The sequence below is a fragment of the Narcine bancroftii genome, chromosome 12 (assembly GCF_036971445.1).
Source record: "Narcine bancroftii isolate sNarBan1 chromosome 12, sNarBan1.hap1, whole genome shotgun sequence".
NCBI classification, from domain to species: domain Eukaryota; kingdom Metazoa; phylum Chordata; class Chondrichthyes; order Torpediniformes; family Narcinidae; genus Narcine; species Narcine bancroftii.
Window position 1 is genome coordinate 99,280,507 of NC_091480.1, and position 16,335 is coordinate 99,296,841.

General features: G+C 45.4%; 2 protein-coding genes across 6 annotated transcripts in view; one reads left to right on the forward strand and one right to left on the reverse strand.

The window, feature by feature from the left end:
* The window catches only part of ace (angiotensin I converting enzyme (peptidyl-dipeptidase A) 1), a 135,400-nt gene that overhangs the window by 116,755 nt on the left and 2,310 nt on the right, over positions 1-16,335 (forward strand). The gene's annotated exons all lie outside the window — the stretch shown is intronic.
* LOC138746757 (solute carrier family 15 member 1-like) overlaps positions 1-16,335 on the reverse strand; it is a 90,555-nt gene that overhangs the window by 38,313 nt on the left and 35,907 nt on the right. For all 5 annotated transcript variants that reach the window (XM_069905141.1, XM_069905142.1, XM_069905144.1 and 2 more), the window contains 6 exons: positions 7,870-7,922; positions 7,198-7,279; positions 5,928-6,069; positions 4,497-4,583; positions 2,408-2,507; positions 1,433-1,523 (listed from right to left, as the gene is read on the reverse strand). In XM_069905141.1, coding sequence (XP_069761242.1) covers positions 1,433-1,523; positions 2,408-2,507; positions 4,497-4,583; positions 5,928-6,069; positions 7,198-7,279; positions 7,870-7,922 — 555 coding nt within the window. The remainder of the gene's footprint in view (positions 1-1,432; positions 1,524-2,407; positions 2,508-4,496; positions 4,584-5,927; positions 6,070-7,197; positions 7,280-7,869; positions 7,923-16,335) is intronic.

Consider the following 16,335-nt stretch of genomic DNA (forward strand, 5'->3'; position numbering starts at 1 on the left):
GGCCTGAGACCATCTTCAAGGAGTAAGCAAAGAACAGGAAAGCGTCAGAATAAAGACTGAAGACTGGTAGGGAAAGGGGTCCAGACCAACAAAAAGTGTTAATTGGATATGATAAGAGGGGAAGTGAGAATTAATTTTGGCTCAGTGAAAGGAGAAACAAGGAAAAGGGAAGAGACAGAGAGAGAGAGAGAGAGAGAGAGAGAGAGAGAGAATCAGACAGAGAGAGAAAGAGAAAGACAGAGAGAGAGAGACAGACAGACAGAGAGAGAGACAGACAGACAGACAGACAGACAGAGAGACAGAGAGACAGAGAGACAGAGAGAGAGAGAGAGAGAGAGTGAGAGTGAGAGAGAGAGAGCTGGGGAAAGGCCACAGGGGTAGAATAATGAGTACAGTTCTGGTCACCTCATTATTACAGGAAAGATGTGGAAGCTTTGAAGAGGGTGCAGAGGAGATTTTCCAGGATGTTGCCTGGATGGGAAAGATTGTCTTGGATTGCAAGGTTTACAGAGCAAGGGCTTTTCTCTTTGGAGAGACAAAGGATGAGAGGTGAATTAATAAGGTATATTAGATAATTTGGATTGACAGCCAGAGCCATTTTCCTGGGGCGACAGAAGCAAATACCAGAGGGCATCTGATTTATGAGTGGAGGAAAGTTTAGGAGAGGTGTCAGAAGTAGGCATTTTTTCACATTGTGGGTACCTGGAATACATTGCTGGAAGTAGTGATAGAGGCAAATACTGATACAAAAGCGATATTCAAAGGACTCTTAGAAGGCACATGGATGTAAAATAATTAGAGGGTTATAGGTGTGAGGTATGAAAATTAAATTGTTGTGAAGTAGGCCAGCATGGTTAGCGCAACACTGTTTCAGCTCCAGCATTTGGGTTTAGGTTTGAATCCCACACTGTCTGTAAAGAGTTTGTATGTTCGCCCCATGTCTGCATGGGTTTCCTTTGGAGGCTCCGGTTTCCTCCCATCGTTCAAAACGTACCTGTGGATGTAGGTCAATTGAGTGTGATTGGGCGGCAGGGGCTGGGGATCAAAAGGGCCTGTTACCATGCTGTATGTCTTTTTTTTACATTAAAAACATTGTGGCCTATACAATGGCCTGTACTGTTATGTTCTATCTTCTATGTACCGTACATTCCAATGTCCCTGAAGACCATGAGGACTTCCAGCAATAGGTTTATGGGTGCCCTACAGACTGGTTTCACCAGGTAATCAGTGTCTCTTGTGTTAGTCTTATGTTCAGAGTAATATCATGAACCTGAAGAGGCACAGTCATGTACTGATGGCCTTGGAAGGACCTTTCTCAGTCTTCCTCCTGTCTCATCCCCTGACAGCATGGACTGTAAAGCTTGCAGGAGCTGCACCTTACCCCAGCCGGCCTGTTGACTGGTTCATCCACCTACTCACCACATTCCCTTACCTCTCAGAACTGGTATGGAAATCCCAGCAATGAAAGATGCCAAATTCATGGAAAAGTAGAAAAAAGAAAAGTACATCCGGTACCGCTTCTCCTGCAAAGGAGGAACAATCCCAGTTAGTAACAACAAACCCTCCCTTACATATTCCTTCACAATCACACTGACACCCTTTAGGGTTCCAGCAAGAATTTATTTTACATTCAGTCGACATCTAAGTCAAAACAGTCTCGAGTCTTGAAAAAGAGCCTCGACTCATGATGGAATGGTGGTGCATACTCAATGGGCTGAATGGCCTGATTCCACTCCTATATTTCATTAACTGTCCCCATTTCTCACTGTGGACACTGCCCGACCTGCTGACTTTACCCAACTTCTCATAGTTTGCTCAAGCTTCCAGCACCTGCAACTCTTGTGTTTCTCAAATGGAAATAGTTAATTGGCTTGGAATATCCTGAGGTCATAAATTGTGTTAAATGGTGTAAGGGCCGAGAAATATGGGTGCACAACATTAAAAATTAATGGAAATTTTTTTCAAAAGCTAGGAGAATGATATTGCTGGTATCAAACGAATGAATGAGTTGGTACAACATGAAATCAGAAGATTGCCTCCACAATATGAAGGACAGGGCTGGTCTCCCATCGAGGGAAGGACAGATTTATGATGGAAGTAGTACAAAGATGCCCGGATTGGGGGTTTGTCATGTTTGGAGAATTGAAGCAGGTTCGATTTAATGTTTAGTTTACAGAAAAGAGAAGTGATGGCATTGAAATGTATAACTTTTCATCGCAGGGTAGAAAAATTCATAAAATTAAATTTATGAATAATTTACATGGGGAAAGGCCCTGCTGAGATTCGCTGTTGCTAATCTCCACTCTTCCTTCCTTGGGTCAGTCATTCAATCTACCTCCTTATTCACCACCACGTGCCCTCTGGCAGTCCCAGACTCTCGGTAACACAGAGGTTAATCTATCCTCACCTCTTTCGCATCAATCTGATCAGCACCAAAAGGAAGCACATTGGATTTCATGCCACCGGATCCCAAGGTAAAGATGAAAAGCCCAATGTAGGAGCCCACCCTGCAAAGAGAAAATTAAACAAGATGGTGGAATTAATGGGTGAAGCAACAGGGCAGGGTTCAATTTCACATGGGCAGCCCATCACCCCAGTGGAGAGAGCTGCCCAAGGCCCTGGACATTTTTATCCAGATGTAAGAATTATTATGTCTCATTCCCCATTTAGTGGGGAGGTCAGGAAGGAGCCAGGGGTTTGATAACTCCAGATAATGAGACCACAAATGATCATCTGCTGGAGGAACTCAATGGGGCTGAGCAGTGACAGAAAAATAATGGTCAGCGTTTTATCGAGACTCTTGATAACGTCTTGATAAAGGGTTTAATCTTAAAACATCAGCCATTCTTTTTCTCACATGGACGCTGCTCGACCCGCTGACTTCCTCCGACAGAGTATGCTTGGCTTCAAACTCCACCGTCTGCAGTCTCCTGTGTATCGATGTGAATGGCTGCAGCAGGGCTGGTGACTGTGATCAATCGATCTCTCGGCTACCAATGCTGATAAAGGTGGTTGTTAGCAGGAATGAGCTTTATCATGAAGGGAGAAAGAAGATGTTATCACAGTTTTTGGGAAGGAAGAAGTCTGGCCCAATTCACACAAGGACATCCCAATCTCAGCTACCTCAACTTTGTTCCATACCTTGGTCATGGCTTAGCTCCATGTCCCATAAGTCATATTTAAGTTAGATAAAATGGGTTATTAAAACAGTTTGATCTCCACATCCCTCCAACCACATCTAGTCAGCCACCAGGACAGCTGCCCCAGTGACAGAGAGACAATCATGGCTAGGGACATTCATAGACCCATTGATAGTTCCAAGGAGCACAAAGACTTTTGATAGACCCGAGTTAGCGTAGAGGTAAACGCAGTGCTATTACAGCACCAACGACCTAGGTTCAAATCTGAAGCTGTCTGTAAAAATGTTTGTACATTCTCCCTGTGTGTGAGTTTCCTCCCACATTCTAAAGAATTGGGTTTGGGAGGTTAATTGGGTGTAATTGGGGCAGCACGTTTCAATGGCCAGAATCAAATTCTACCTTACTGTAAATAAAGTTTTTTCTTTAATTCTTTCCATGGTGAAGACTCTGCGACCATTTTGAAACTCTCGTCTCATTTACAAGTAATGCCATATAACCATTTAACAATTTACAGTACGGATTCAGGCCATATCGGCCCTTCTAGTCCGCACCAATTTACATGAAACTCTACTAGTTCCACCTATCCACTCCCTGCCCGTAACCCTCCAACCTCCTCACATCCACGTTCTCATCCAGCCTCCTCTTAAATGACAGAATTGACCTTGCTGCAACTACCTTTTCCGGAAGATCATTCCGTTCAGCCATCACTCTCTGAGTGAAGAAGCATCCTCTTATATTACTCCTAAAGTTTTGCCCTCTAACCCTTAACTTATGACCCCTTGTTCCAATCTCTCCACCCCTCAGGGGAAAGACTCTATTCACATCTACTCTATCTATTCCCTTCATAATTTTAAATACCTCTATCAAATCCCCTCTCAACCTTCTACGCTCCAATGAATAAAGTCCCAGTCAACTCAATCTTTCTCTGTATTCAAGATACTGCAATCCAGGCAACATTTTTGTAAACTTTATTTGCACCCTCTCAGCCTTATTTATATTCTTCCTATAATTTGGAGACCAGAACTGCACACAATAGGGCAAACAAATGACTCACCATACCTGGCACAGTTGCAGCCAAGGACTGGGGTCATTTGATTTCATTAATTGAGGGTGTGATCACTGTCATCCCAGAGGAAATCATGCCAGGTTCTTTTAGTGAATTCTGGAGATACATTCCTGCACATCCAGGACTCAAAACAAAACTTGCACTGGGATCTTTGGGCAGCCTGCAGAAGTATGGAGCCAAGTGTGGGTAAAAGGAAGCAGTGAAGTGAATGCCTCTGGTCATTCCATGAGGTTCCAGGCACAATGCTGACAACACCATCCACATCCACTCACCAAGGTTTGTATACTCACCCAGAATCCCCAATCAGGACCAAAATAGCAGTGGTTGACAAAACAATGTCCCCAACCAGGTACAATATGGAGAATATGAGAATACTCCTGGAATTGAAGGAGGAGAAGACAAGGATGAGAGACAGACCCTTTCGTGCAGTGTCACATAGCATCTCCCATCGGAGCCCACCAGGATCTACATGTCCAAAGCTCCATTTATCCTCTGCACAACCACTGTGATATAAACAGAATTGTCACATCTAATGGATCAGGAAGACATCGTTTTACTCCTCATAATGGAATTGCCTCTTTGATAGATCTTTCCTTAACCCCAGCATCCAAATCTGAAACAACATAAAACATTTTCTTTGATGTTAAATAGCTTTGTGAGATTTATCATACAATCTACCTTCTCTTGGTCACAAAGTTAGGTCATGATTTTTCCCCTATTCTCTCACCTCATTTAATTTATCCAATTAAATATTCTCTTTCTTCAGAAAACGTGGCCTCCTCTCTACTGCCATCAACTCAGCACTCACCCGCATTTCCTCTATTTCCTCCACACCTACCATAGCCCCTTCCTTCCTTATAATGTGGATTCCCCTTGTCCTCGCCCACCACCCCACCAGTCTCCACATCCAACATATGCCATTTATTGGATGTGGAGGCATCCAAATATCTCCACCATTTCTGCCACCTACAATGCGATCTCACCACCAGGCTCATCTTCCTCTCTCTGCTTTCCATGGGGACCATTCCCTCCTGGATCACCTTGGCCACTCATCCCTTTCCACTAATCGCCCCCTTGGCACCTTACCCTATAACCACAGAAAGTTTCACACCTCTATCTTCACCACCATTTAGTTCCCCAAACAGTCCTTCCAAGTGAAGGAACACTTCACTCATGAATGTGCAGGGGTCATCTACTCTATCTGGTCTCCTCTAGATTGGAGAGACTGGATGCAGACTGGGAGGTCATATTGTTGAGCACCTTCACTCTGTCCACTGCAACAACAACAACCTCCCAGTCACCACCCATTTTAATTCCACACCCCCTTGCCACACTGACATGTCTGTCCACAGCCTCCTGCACTACCAAACTGAGGTCACTCACAAATTGGAGTAACAACACCTTATATTGCATTTGGGAACTCTCCAATTGGATGGAATAAATGTCGACTTTACAATTTCCATCAACTCCTTCCCCCCATATCTCTCTCCTTCACTGCCCTTTTGTCTCCTTTACATAAAGTTTGCTCATACCTCGATGAGCACGCCTGAAAAATTGGATATATATCTTTAGTCTTGTTCGACCTATTGAGTTTCTTCAGCACTGGGTTTTTACAGCAACCTCATTTTCAATGGACTGCCCAGGTAAAATAGTTCACATCCACCCCATCAGATCACTTAAACCCTGACATCTGAAGCACCTAGCAGGCAGTGGCCTCATACCTGTATCGACCACAACAGAAGTCAGAGATGAAGGCTCCCAATATGGTGAAGGTTGTGGAGAGGAAGATCAGGACATGGTAGATCGATGTGGCCTTGTTCTCAGAGAGCTGGAGAGCATCAGTGAAGTACAACACCAGGATGGCTCAAAGAAGACACAGAAGTGACAGTGAGACAACAGTGGTGTTCACAGACACTGAACATCAATGTGGCAGAATGAAGCTTTCTTAGGCAAATAAATAGAATGATTTAAACTCTGCAACTGTTTTCCTTCCATGTTAACCCACTGGATATCAAGTCAAGTGAAGTTTATTGTCAATTGATTATACAAGTACAACCCAACGAAACAGCGTTCTCCGGTCCTCAGTGAAAAAAGTGCAGACACACAACCAGACATAACACATATACGGACAATCAATACATATGCAGGACAGTATTCATCTAGACAGATAAATAAATAAATGTTGTTTCATGAATATGAGAGTCTCAGAGGGTTAGTGTGAGCAGCTCCTTTGGTCGTTCAGCATTCTTGCTGCCCGTGGGAAGAAGCTGTTCCTCAGCCTGGTGGTACTGGCTCTGATACTCCTGTATCTCTTCCCCGACAGGAGCAGCTGAAAGATGCTCTATGTGGGGTTGAAGGGATCCTCGATGATTTTGCACACCCTCATCCAGCCTCCTCTTAAATGACAGAATTGACCCTGCTGCAACTCCCTTTTCCGGAAGATCATTCCACTCAGCCACCCCTCTGAGTGAAGAAGCATCCTCTTATATTACTCCTAAAGTTTTGCCCTCTAACCCTTAACTTATGACCCCTTGTTCCAATCTCCCCACCCCTCAGGGGAAAGACTCTATTCACATCTACTCTATCTATTCCCTTCATAATTTTAAATACCTCTATCAAATCCCCTCTCAACCTTCTACGCTCCAATGAATAAAGTCCCAGTCTACTCAATCTTTCTCTGTATTGAGGCAACATTTTTGTAAACTTTATTTGCACCCTCTCAACCTTTCTGATGCTGTGCTACCTCTACGCTGTGCATGTTTTGTGAATATGTGCACAACTTAGAGGGATGGCCTCCATTGTGGATATTTGGAAATGGCCACCCTAGTGGGGCTGTGGTTTATGCCCCACTTCGAACGGTAAGAATTGTTTGAACTGCAACGATCCTCCAACTCCCAAATGTATTAAGGATTTCAAGACTCCAGGCCAACCTCACATCCTCAGGATATATTTGGAATGGAGTCTTAACTATTTGTAGAACTATCCCCTTACCTCTCAGTCCAAAATAAGCAAGCTTTTCAAAGAACTCGCTGATCAAAATGAAGATCGCGGAAGGAGACAAGTCGAAGAAGTTCTGAAAGGTGAAGAAAGGTTTTGAGCAATCTACAGCCAGCAAGCCTTGGGGCACCTGCTCAACCTCCTCCAGCAGCTTAACAGAGCAAATTATTTTCAGGTGATCACTACCAACCCACCAGAAACAATGGCAGCTTGCTCAGGAGTGCAGCATCCTACTGCCAATAAACTCAGCTGCAAAGACTTTGGCCTAATTCTGAGGTCGTGTGTCATCCTAAATTTGTTTTAAACATTACAAGTGTATGCATCTCTACCACTTCCTGTGGCAGCTGGTTGCATGTACTCACGAGTGTGAAAAGCTTGTATCTCAGGCCCCTGTTCTTCTCTGCTGACGCCCACTCCCTCTAGAACCCCCAACAGGAATCCGAGCTCTCCTGCTGCTAATACCCACCCCCGGTTCGAAAGCAGTCCCCCCTCCCCCCCCGACGGTGTATAAACCAAACCCAGCAGAAACATGCCACCCAACAATGACCATTGAATATCAGCTCGAAACCCAGCTCACCAGCCCCACACCTAGCACGAGATTCAGATTGATCAGAGAATGTGCAGTCTATGCCATCCCAAGCTCCCGCAGCTCACAGCCACACTCACCAGTAGTCTTTGCCACACCTCGCTGGTCTCTTTGGGGTTATCTGGTTCTGAGGCTGCATCAAGAGACAGAAAGACAATGTGATTTAGTGTTTTACACTGTGGGGTCACTGGGGGTTACACTGTGGGAACAGTGTGGAGACACTGGGGGGTTACACTGTGGGGTCACTGGGAGGTTACACAGTGGGAACACTGTGGAGACACTGGGGGGTTAACACTGTGGGGTCACTGGGGGGTTACACTGTGGGAACACTGTGGAGACACTGGGGGGTTAACACTGTGGGGTCACTGGGGGGTTACACTGTGGGAACACTGTGGAGACACTGGGGGGTTAACACTGTGGGGTCACTGGGGGTTACACTGTGGGAACACTGTGGAGACACTGGGGGGTTAACACTGTGGGGTCACTGGGGGTTACACTGTGGGAACACTGTGGAGACACTGGGGGTTAACACTGTGGGGTCACTGGGGGTTACACTGTGGGAACACTGGGGAGACACGGGGGGGTTAACACTGTGGGGTCACTGGGGGGTTACACTGTGAGAACACTGTGGAGACACAGGGGGGTTAACACTGTAGGGTCACTGGGGGTTACACTGTGGGAACACTGTGGAGACACTGGGGGGTTAACACTGTGGGGTCACTGGGGGGGGGTTACACTGTGGGAACACTGTGGAGACACTGGGGGTTAACACTGTCGGGTCACTGGGGGGTTACACTGTGGGAACACTGTGGAGACACTGGGGGGTTAACACTGTGGGGTCACTGGGGATAACACTGTGGGAACACTGTGGAGACACTGGGGGGTTAACACTGTGGGGTCACTGGGGGGTAACACTGTGGAGACACGGGGGGTTAACACTGTGGGGTCACTGGGGGGTTACACTGTGGGAACACTGTGGAGACACTGGGGGGTTAACACTGTGGGGTCACTGGGGGGGGGTTACACTGTGGGAACACTGTGGAAACACTGTGGGGTCACTGGGGGTTACACTGTGGGAACACTGTGGAGACACTGGGGGGGTTAACACTGTGGGGTCACTGGGGGTTACACTGTGGGAACACTGTGGAGACACTGGGGGGTTAACACTGTGGGGTCACTGGGGGTTACACTGTGGGAACACTGTGGAGACACTGGGGGGTTAACACTGTGGGGTCACTGGGGGGTTACACTGTGGGAACACTGTGGAGACACTGGGGGGTTAACACTGTGGGGTCACTGGGGGTTACACTGTGTGAACACTGTGGAGACACTGGGGGGTTAACACTGTGGGGTCACTGGGGGTTACACTGTGGGAACACTGTGGAGACACTGGGGGGTTAACACTGTGGGGTCACTGGGGGGTTACACTGTGGGAACACTGTGGAGACACTGGGGGGTTACACTGTGGGGTCACTGGGGGTTACACTGTGGGAACACTGTGGAGACACTGGGGGGTTAACACTGTGGGGTCACTGGGGGGTTACACTGTGGGAACACTGTGGAGACACTGGGGGGTTAACACTGTGGGGTCACTGGGGGGTTTACACTGTGGGATCACTGGTGGTTTTAAAGAATCAGAATTTATTGTCATGAGAACATGTCACAAAATGAGTTGTTTTGTGGCAGGTTCACTGGTATAAATATTTCTATAATCTACATTTCAAAATAAATACAAATAGTGTATGAAAGAGAAAAAGTCAAAGTGAGGCAGAGTCTGTGGTTCATTGATCACTCAGGAATCTGATGGCAGCAGGGAAGAAGCTGTCCTTGTGCCGCTGATTGCTCATCTTTAGGCTCCTGTACCTTTTCCCCCGATGGTAGCAGAGTGAAGAGGGCATGACCTGAGTGGTGGGGGTCTCTGAGGATAGAGACTGCTTTCTTAAGACACTACCTCCATATCACAGGCTCCAATTCTCTCTTCCACCTCAATCTTTCCAGCCAGTGGAGTAGTGTAGAGTGGAGCACACAGGATGATAATCCCTACAATCCACTGGCATCTCTCATAAATATGAGAGAAAAGTTACGAATGCCTGGCAGCTAAGTTCCTGGATGAGTGGGTGAGCTCTGCCTGTCTGACTGTACAACTGCTGAGCAGTGCAATCCATCATCTCACTTCCATCCCCCTTCCTGACACCATCACCAATCCCAACCCATCTCCCTTGGAGATGCTCAACTGGCAGCCACACCTCTTCCTTCGCCACCATTCGGGCCCCAAATAGTCCTTCCAAGTGAAGCAACACTTCACTAGTGAATCTCCAGAGGTCATCTACTGCATCCAGTGATCCTGTTGTGGTTTCCTCTACATCGGAGACACTGAGCATAGACTTGGAGATTTCTTTGTTGTGCACTTTGGCTCTGTCCACTGCAATAGTGTGGATCTTCCAGTGGCCACCCATTTCAATTCCCTGTCCCATTGCCTTGCTGACTTGTCTGTCCATGATCTCATGCACTACCAGACTGAGACCACTCACAATTTGGAAGAATAACACCTCATCTTCTGACTGGGCACCCTCCAACTGGATAGCATTAACGTTGACTTCTCCAGCTTCCATTAAGCTCCCCACCCCCTCTTCTTTCCCATCATCTTTCCCTCAGCTCTCGATCACACACACACACTCTCTCTCTCTTTCTCTACCCTTTTCCCTCTGCCTCCTTTCAAAGAACAAAAATCAATTCTCACCTCTTCTCTTATCATATCCAGTTAACAGCTTTTGTTGCTCTGGAACCCCCCCAACCAGTCTTCATTCTTTATTCTGATCCCTTCCTGTTCTTTTCTTCTACCTTGAAGAAGGGCTCAGACCTCAAATGTTGCTAATGTATCTTTACCTCCTATGGGAACTATGAGATTGGCTGAGTTCCTCCATCATTTCTGTGTTTTTACCATTCCCTCCATTCACCCACCCGCCCACCCCAACCTGCTCCACCTGCCACCAAGTCCGAGTTTGGAGATGGTGATGGTTCACAGCCAAAGCCACAGCTTACACGTGTCAACCTCACACAAAGCAGAAATATAATCACAGCCAAATGTTTGGCTTTAGTGAAACACTGCATACACTGGAAATAGAAAATAAAAGCAGAAAATGCCAAAAAAAAATAACACTCTGCAGGTCAGCCTGCCTCCGTGGGTAAAGAAACAGAGTTTGTGTTTTTGGCCAAAGGCCCTTCCTCAGATCAGGAAGGAGTTAATTTTTTAAAAAATTTAGACATGCAATACGGTAACAGGTCTCTTTGACCTACAAGCCTCGGTACATTTTTATGGAGGCTGGGGAGAAACTGGAGCATCCGGAGGAAACCCATGTACACACATGGAGAGTGAGTGTACAGGCAGCAGTGGGTTGTAACCCGGGTTGCTGGTACTATAATGGCATCATGCTAACTCCTGCGCTAACTGTGCTGCCCCAAGAACTTTGTGAAGTTTCAGCGAGAGGGAGGAGTGGGATTTTCCCAGAGCAGGAAGCTGGGGTGATGGGTTTTTGTGATAATGTGGATCGTCCCACTAGGTTCACACTGAATGTTGGCATCCTTTCTCTACCTCTGCCTGCTTGAGAGTACAGACAAAGCCAGAGAAGGTGCAGAACAGAGACTAATGGTTGGAGGATAGATGGGGGGGGGAACAGAGATAGTAGATGTTTCAGGTCGAGAGTCTGAATCAAGGCTTGTGACGCATCCTTCTTGCTCCAGATTCCAGCATGTTCTGTCTCTTGTATCTTCAATAACTCCATTTTAAATTCAGAGTTATAGCACAGTAACAGGCCCTTCCGGCCCACGAGCCCGATCTCCATAAATACCCCAATTAATCTTCTAAACCTCACACATTCTTAAGCTGTGGGTGGAAACCGGAGAACTCGGTGGAAACCCATGTGGTCATAGGTAGAAAGTACAAACTCCTTACAGCGCTGTATTTGAATCCACAACTTCCCACAAAGCGGTGGGGATCTGGGCTGCGGAGGGACACGGTTGATGAGCAGGGAAGCTTGGAGTACAGCAACTCCTATTAGAAGGAAACTAGTGTGAATGTTGAAAATACTCAGCAGAACGGGCAGCGGGCAGCGTTTGCTCACTGGCTGACTGAATGTTTCCAACTTTCTACCCCAAACCATAATGGTGTGATGGTGTCAGTTCCATCAGGGTGCGGGCTTTATGACTCACTTAGTTACAAGAGATGCTACATTGTTGCAATAGCTTTTAGTCCCGGTGCTTAAATTATCAGTAATTAGCCTCCTGTGGATCAGCAAATGGCTCTCATTTCTTACTCATGACATTAAAACTTGCCTAGCCAGTCAGAACCTGCCACCCCTCCCTAATTCCAGGCAGCCTGTGCTGCACTCAAGGAGGGGCGGGATGGAACCTGGCCTCAGACAGGGAGTGGAAAATGCATTTTTTTAAATTTAGACATACAGCACGGTAGCAGGCCCTTCTGGCCCATGAGCCTGTTCCATCCAAATATCCCAATGAATCTTCAACCCCCATACATTTTGGATGGTAGGAGGAAGCCGGAATACCTGGAGGAAACCCATGCAGACACGGGGAGCATGTACAAACTCCTTACAGAGAGTGGCAGATTCAAACCCAAAAGTGTGGTGATAGCATTGTCCCCATAAAGAACCACCATCTAATTGGAGCAGCACCATTCCACTTCCCATCTATATCACAGCAATTCAATACCCTCCCCAATGTTACTTCCTTGGTCCATACAGCCTCACTCTCTCTCTCTCTCTCTGACACCTCCATTCCACACTAAGATGGTCTCAAAGTCCTTTGCTTCTTCCTGGGACAGAGATCAAATCTATTCCATTCTGCTAGCAGCCTTCCTGATGGAACTGAACGTTACTGCAGAGATAAACTGTGGAGGTTTGTGAATGTGGCTCAGACCACATCACACAAACCTCCCCACCAACTTCATCAGCACTCCCTGCCGCCTTGGAAAAGCAACCAACATACTGAAAGATTCATCCCACCCCGGCCTCACTCTCTTCACCCACTCTGGTCAAGAAGGAGATTCACAAGTCTGAGATCATGCAGCCCCCAGATTTAAACAGTTTCCTTCCCGCTGAACGAACATTCATGGAAAAGCACAGAAATGCTGGAGGAACTCAGTCGGTCTCACAGCATCCATAGGAGGTAAAAAAATACATTACTTTTCTTTTTAAAATATTTTTATGGATACTTAAAGTATGAACAATTATACAATGTGCAGCAAAATTAGAAAAAAAGATCACAAATATGATCATAATTAAGAAATCCAGAGCACATTCTTAATAACAAACTAAAGCACAACAACAAAAAAAAACAAGAAAAAAATTTGAAAATTTTCAAAACCCCTTGCTCTAAACAAGGTTGAGAATGTACACATATGAATCAAGTGAGACCTTCTCGGAAAGGGACAACACGGCGCCAAAATTCCAGAATAAACACTAAATCTTAACATTACGATAGTCGTCCATAAATGAACCCCATGTCTTTGAGAGCATAGCCAGTTTTTTTCTAAATTTAAACAAGACTTAAGGCCATTTAGCCCCCTGTGCATTTGTGGCTGGGTTATTACCTTTCCATTTTATCAAGATTGCACATTTGGCCATCAGCAAAGTAAAAGATAAAATTTGGCCCTGACTGGAAGACAGTAATACATCGCCCTCTTGAGATATTCCAAAAAGAGCAATTAAAGGGCAAGATCTAATTTTAAATTTAAAATCATCGATAATGTTTGAAAAACCCTTTTTTAAATATAAGGGAATCTTAATTAAATCTTCTTTATTTTCTATTCAACATTAATTTTGGGCACATTATGAGGAATGGATTAACTCAAAATAATCATAGAATTTGAGATTTTGTAAGGGATAAGTTAAGTAGGTAAACTTCCAATCTATAATTTTCATGAGATATGGATATGATATGGTGTATGTTATTAATTATAAAACCAGGTATAAAGGGTTTTACCTATTAAACTCAATAAAAATATTTTAAATAGAAAAGAAAAACATCCTTCCAAAGTTTTTCTAACCTTAGGGCAGGTCCCAACAAGATTCATATCGGAATAAAAACAGGACAGTTTAACTTTAGACGTACGTGCTATGTGGACCACTTTAAATTGCAACAAATAATGCCATGCACAAAAGGAAATGGCGTTAGTCAAATTAAAAATACAATCCCAAACCTCATTGGAGAGCGAGAAGTTCAAATCCTGCTCCCAGGCATTCTTGATTTTAACTAATGAGGCTTGTCAATGACAAGAGATAGTGAAGATATATTACCAACATTACGAGCCTGGACCCTTCTTCAAAGTATGGAGAAAGCAGAAAGCTTCTGAACAGATAAGAAAGGGCAGGGGGAGGAGTACAGACCAACAGGCAGAAGGTAATAATTGGATATGGAGAAGAGGGCAGAAGAAAGGTGAGAACTGATTGGTGGGGCGGGGAAAGGGAGCAGTGGGGGGGGGGGGTTGGTTCTGTATGTGCAGAGCTGAGGTAAAAGAGTGAAAAGAGGGGGAGAAAGAGAAAACTAGAGGAAAGGAGACTAGAGTTGGGGGGGAGGGGGTTGGTGGGAAGAAGATTGTGGGGGTGGCTAATGGAAACTAGAGAGGTCAATGTTAATGCTTTCCAGTTGGACTGTGCCCAGAATTATCTCATTCTACAATCACAATGTGATCTCCCCATAAAGGACAGTCCAGATCCAGATGGGATCATTCCTTTTCAGAACACCACCTCCCATCCTCCTTCGTGCCCTGCGAATGATGGAACCTGTTGTTTTAAGTTTGAAAGGCTGAACCTCTTCATCTAACTAGGCCCTTCATACCTTCCAAACTCAATGCTGAGTTCAGCACAACACAAAAGTGTGACGAAGGAAATCTGTAGGTCACACAGCATCCATGGGAAGTAAAAGGTTCAAGTTCAAAATTCCGATTTATTTTCAGAGTACATGCATGACATCGCTTACAGCCCTAGATTATTTTCCCTGTGTGCCAGACAGAACTACAAACTGTACGCAAGAAAAAGAAAGGTAAACAAAACAGACAAATGTGAACAAACTGACTGTACAAGTAGTGAAAAATAAATATTCAGTAATAAATAATGAGAAATGTAAGAGTCCTTAAATGAGTCTGTTCTTCAGAAATCTGATGGTGGACAGGTCCCTGAACCTGGAGGTATAGGTCTTGTTACATCTGGATCTCCTTTGTGATAGCAGCATCAGGAACTAAGCATGTCCTGGGTGATGCAAATTTCTATTACTGATAAATTTTAAAAAATTTTAATTTAGGCATACACCACGGTAACAGGCCCTTTCGGCCCACGAGTCCGAGCCGCCCAAATTAACCCAATTGATCGACAACCCCCGGTACATTTTGAACAATTGGAGGAAACCACAATCCCCAGAGCACCCACACAGACACAGGAAGAACATATAAACTCATTACAGGCAGTGCATGATTCAAACCCCCATCCCGATTGCTAGCACTTCAATCGTGGGGAGAGTGTGGCCTGTGATGAACTGGGCTGTGTCCATTACCTTTTGCAAGGCTTTCCACTCAAAGGTATTGGTGCCCCAGACCAGACCGACAGGTCACAAGGTGACCAACTAGACTGTGCTGAACCATCTTTCTGCACCGTCCCATTGATCTGCACCCGGACCATAGCCCTCCATTCCCCTCCCATCCATGTACCTGTCAAAATTTTTCTTAAATGTCAAAATCACACCCACATTCACCACTTCAGCTGACAGCTCGTTCCACACTCCCACCACTCTGTGTGTAGAAGTCCCGCTTAATATTTCCTTTAAACATTTCACCTTTCACCCATTAATCCACTTCTCTGCATTGTACAAATGTGTTACCTTTGACTTCTCCATCACAATGAGAGATTATTGACCAACTAACTCTTCCACTGACGCAGCCTGCTCTACTGAAATGCGAGACTTCAATGAGAGACCATTGAACTTTTGGAAATAATTTTCCAGTATATGGAATGATCACATCATAGATTCATACAGCATGGAAACAAATCCGTCAGCCCAATGTCAACCAAGGTGATAGATAGAACATTACAGCGTAGTGCAAGCCCTTCGACCCACAATGTTGTGCTGACCAATGTAAGCATACTCCAACAAGGGTAACAAACATTCCCCACCACTTGCTTCGGCAGTTCCGGACATTGTTACCCTTATTGAAAACATTGCTACTGGGAACTCAGGAACATGGTATGCTGTCATTGATCTCGCTAACGTCTTCTTCAGTATTCTTATAGCTGAGGACTCACAGGATCAGTTCGCCTTTACCTGGAGGGGGCGCCAGTATACCTTCACCCGCCTCCCTCAGGGTTATGTACACTCTCCCACTATTTGCCACAGCCTAATTGCTCGTGATTTGGAGGCGGTGCCAGCATCGCCTTCTCTCTCAATTCACCATTATATTGATGATGTGATGATCCAAGGGGCCACAGAAGAGATGGTACAGGAAGGTATGGAGAGTGTCCAAGATGCCCTGATGCAAAGGG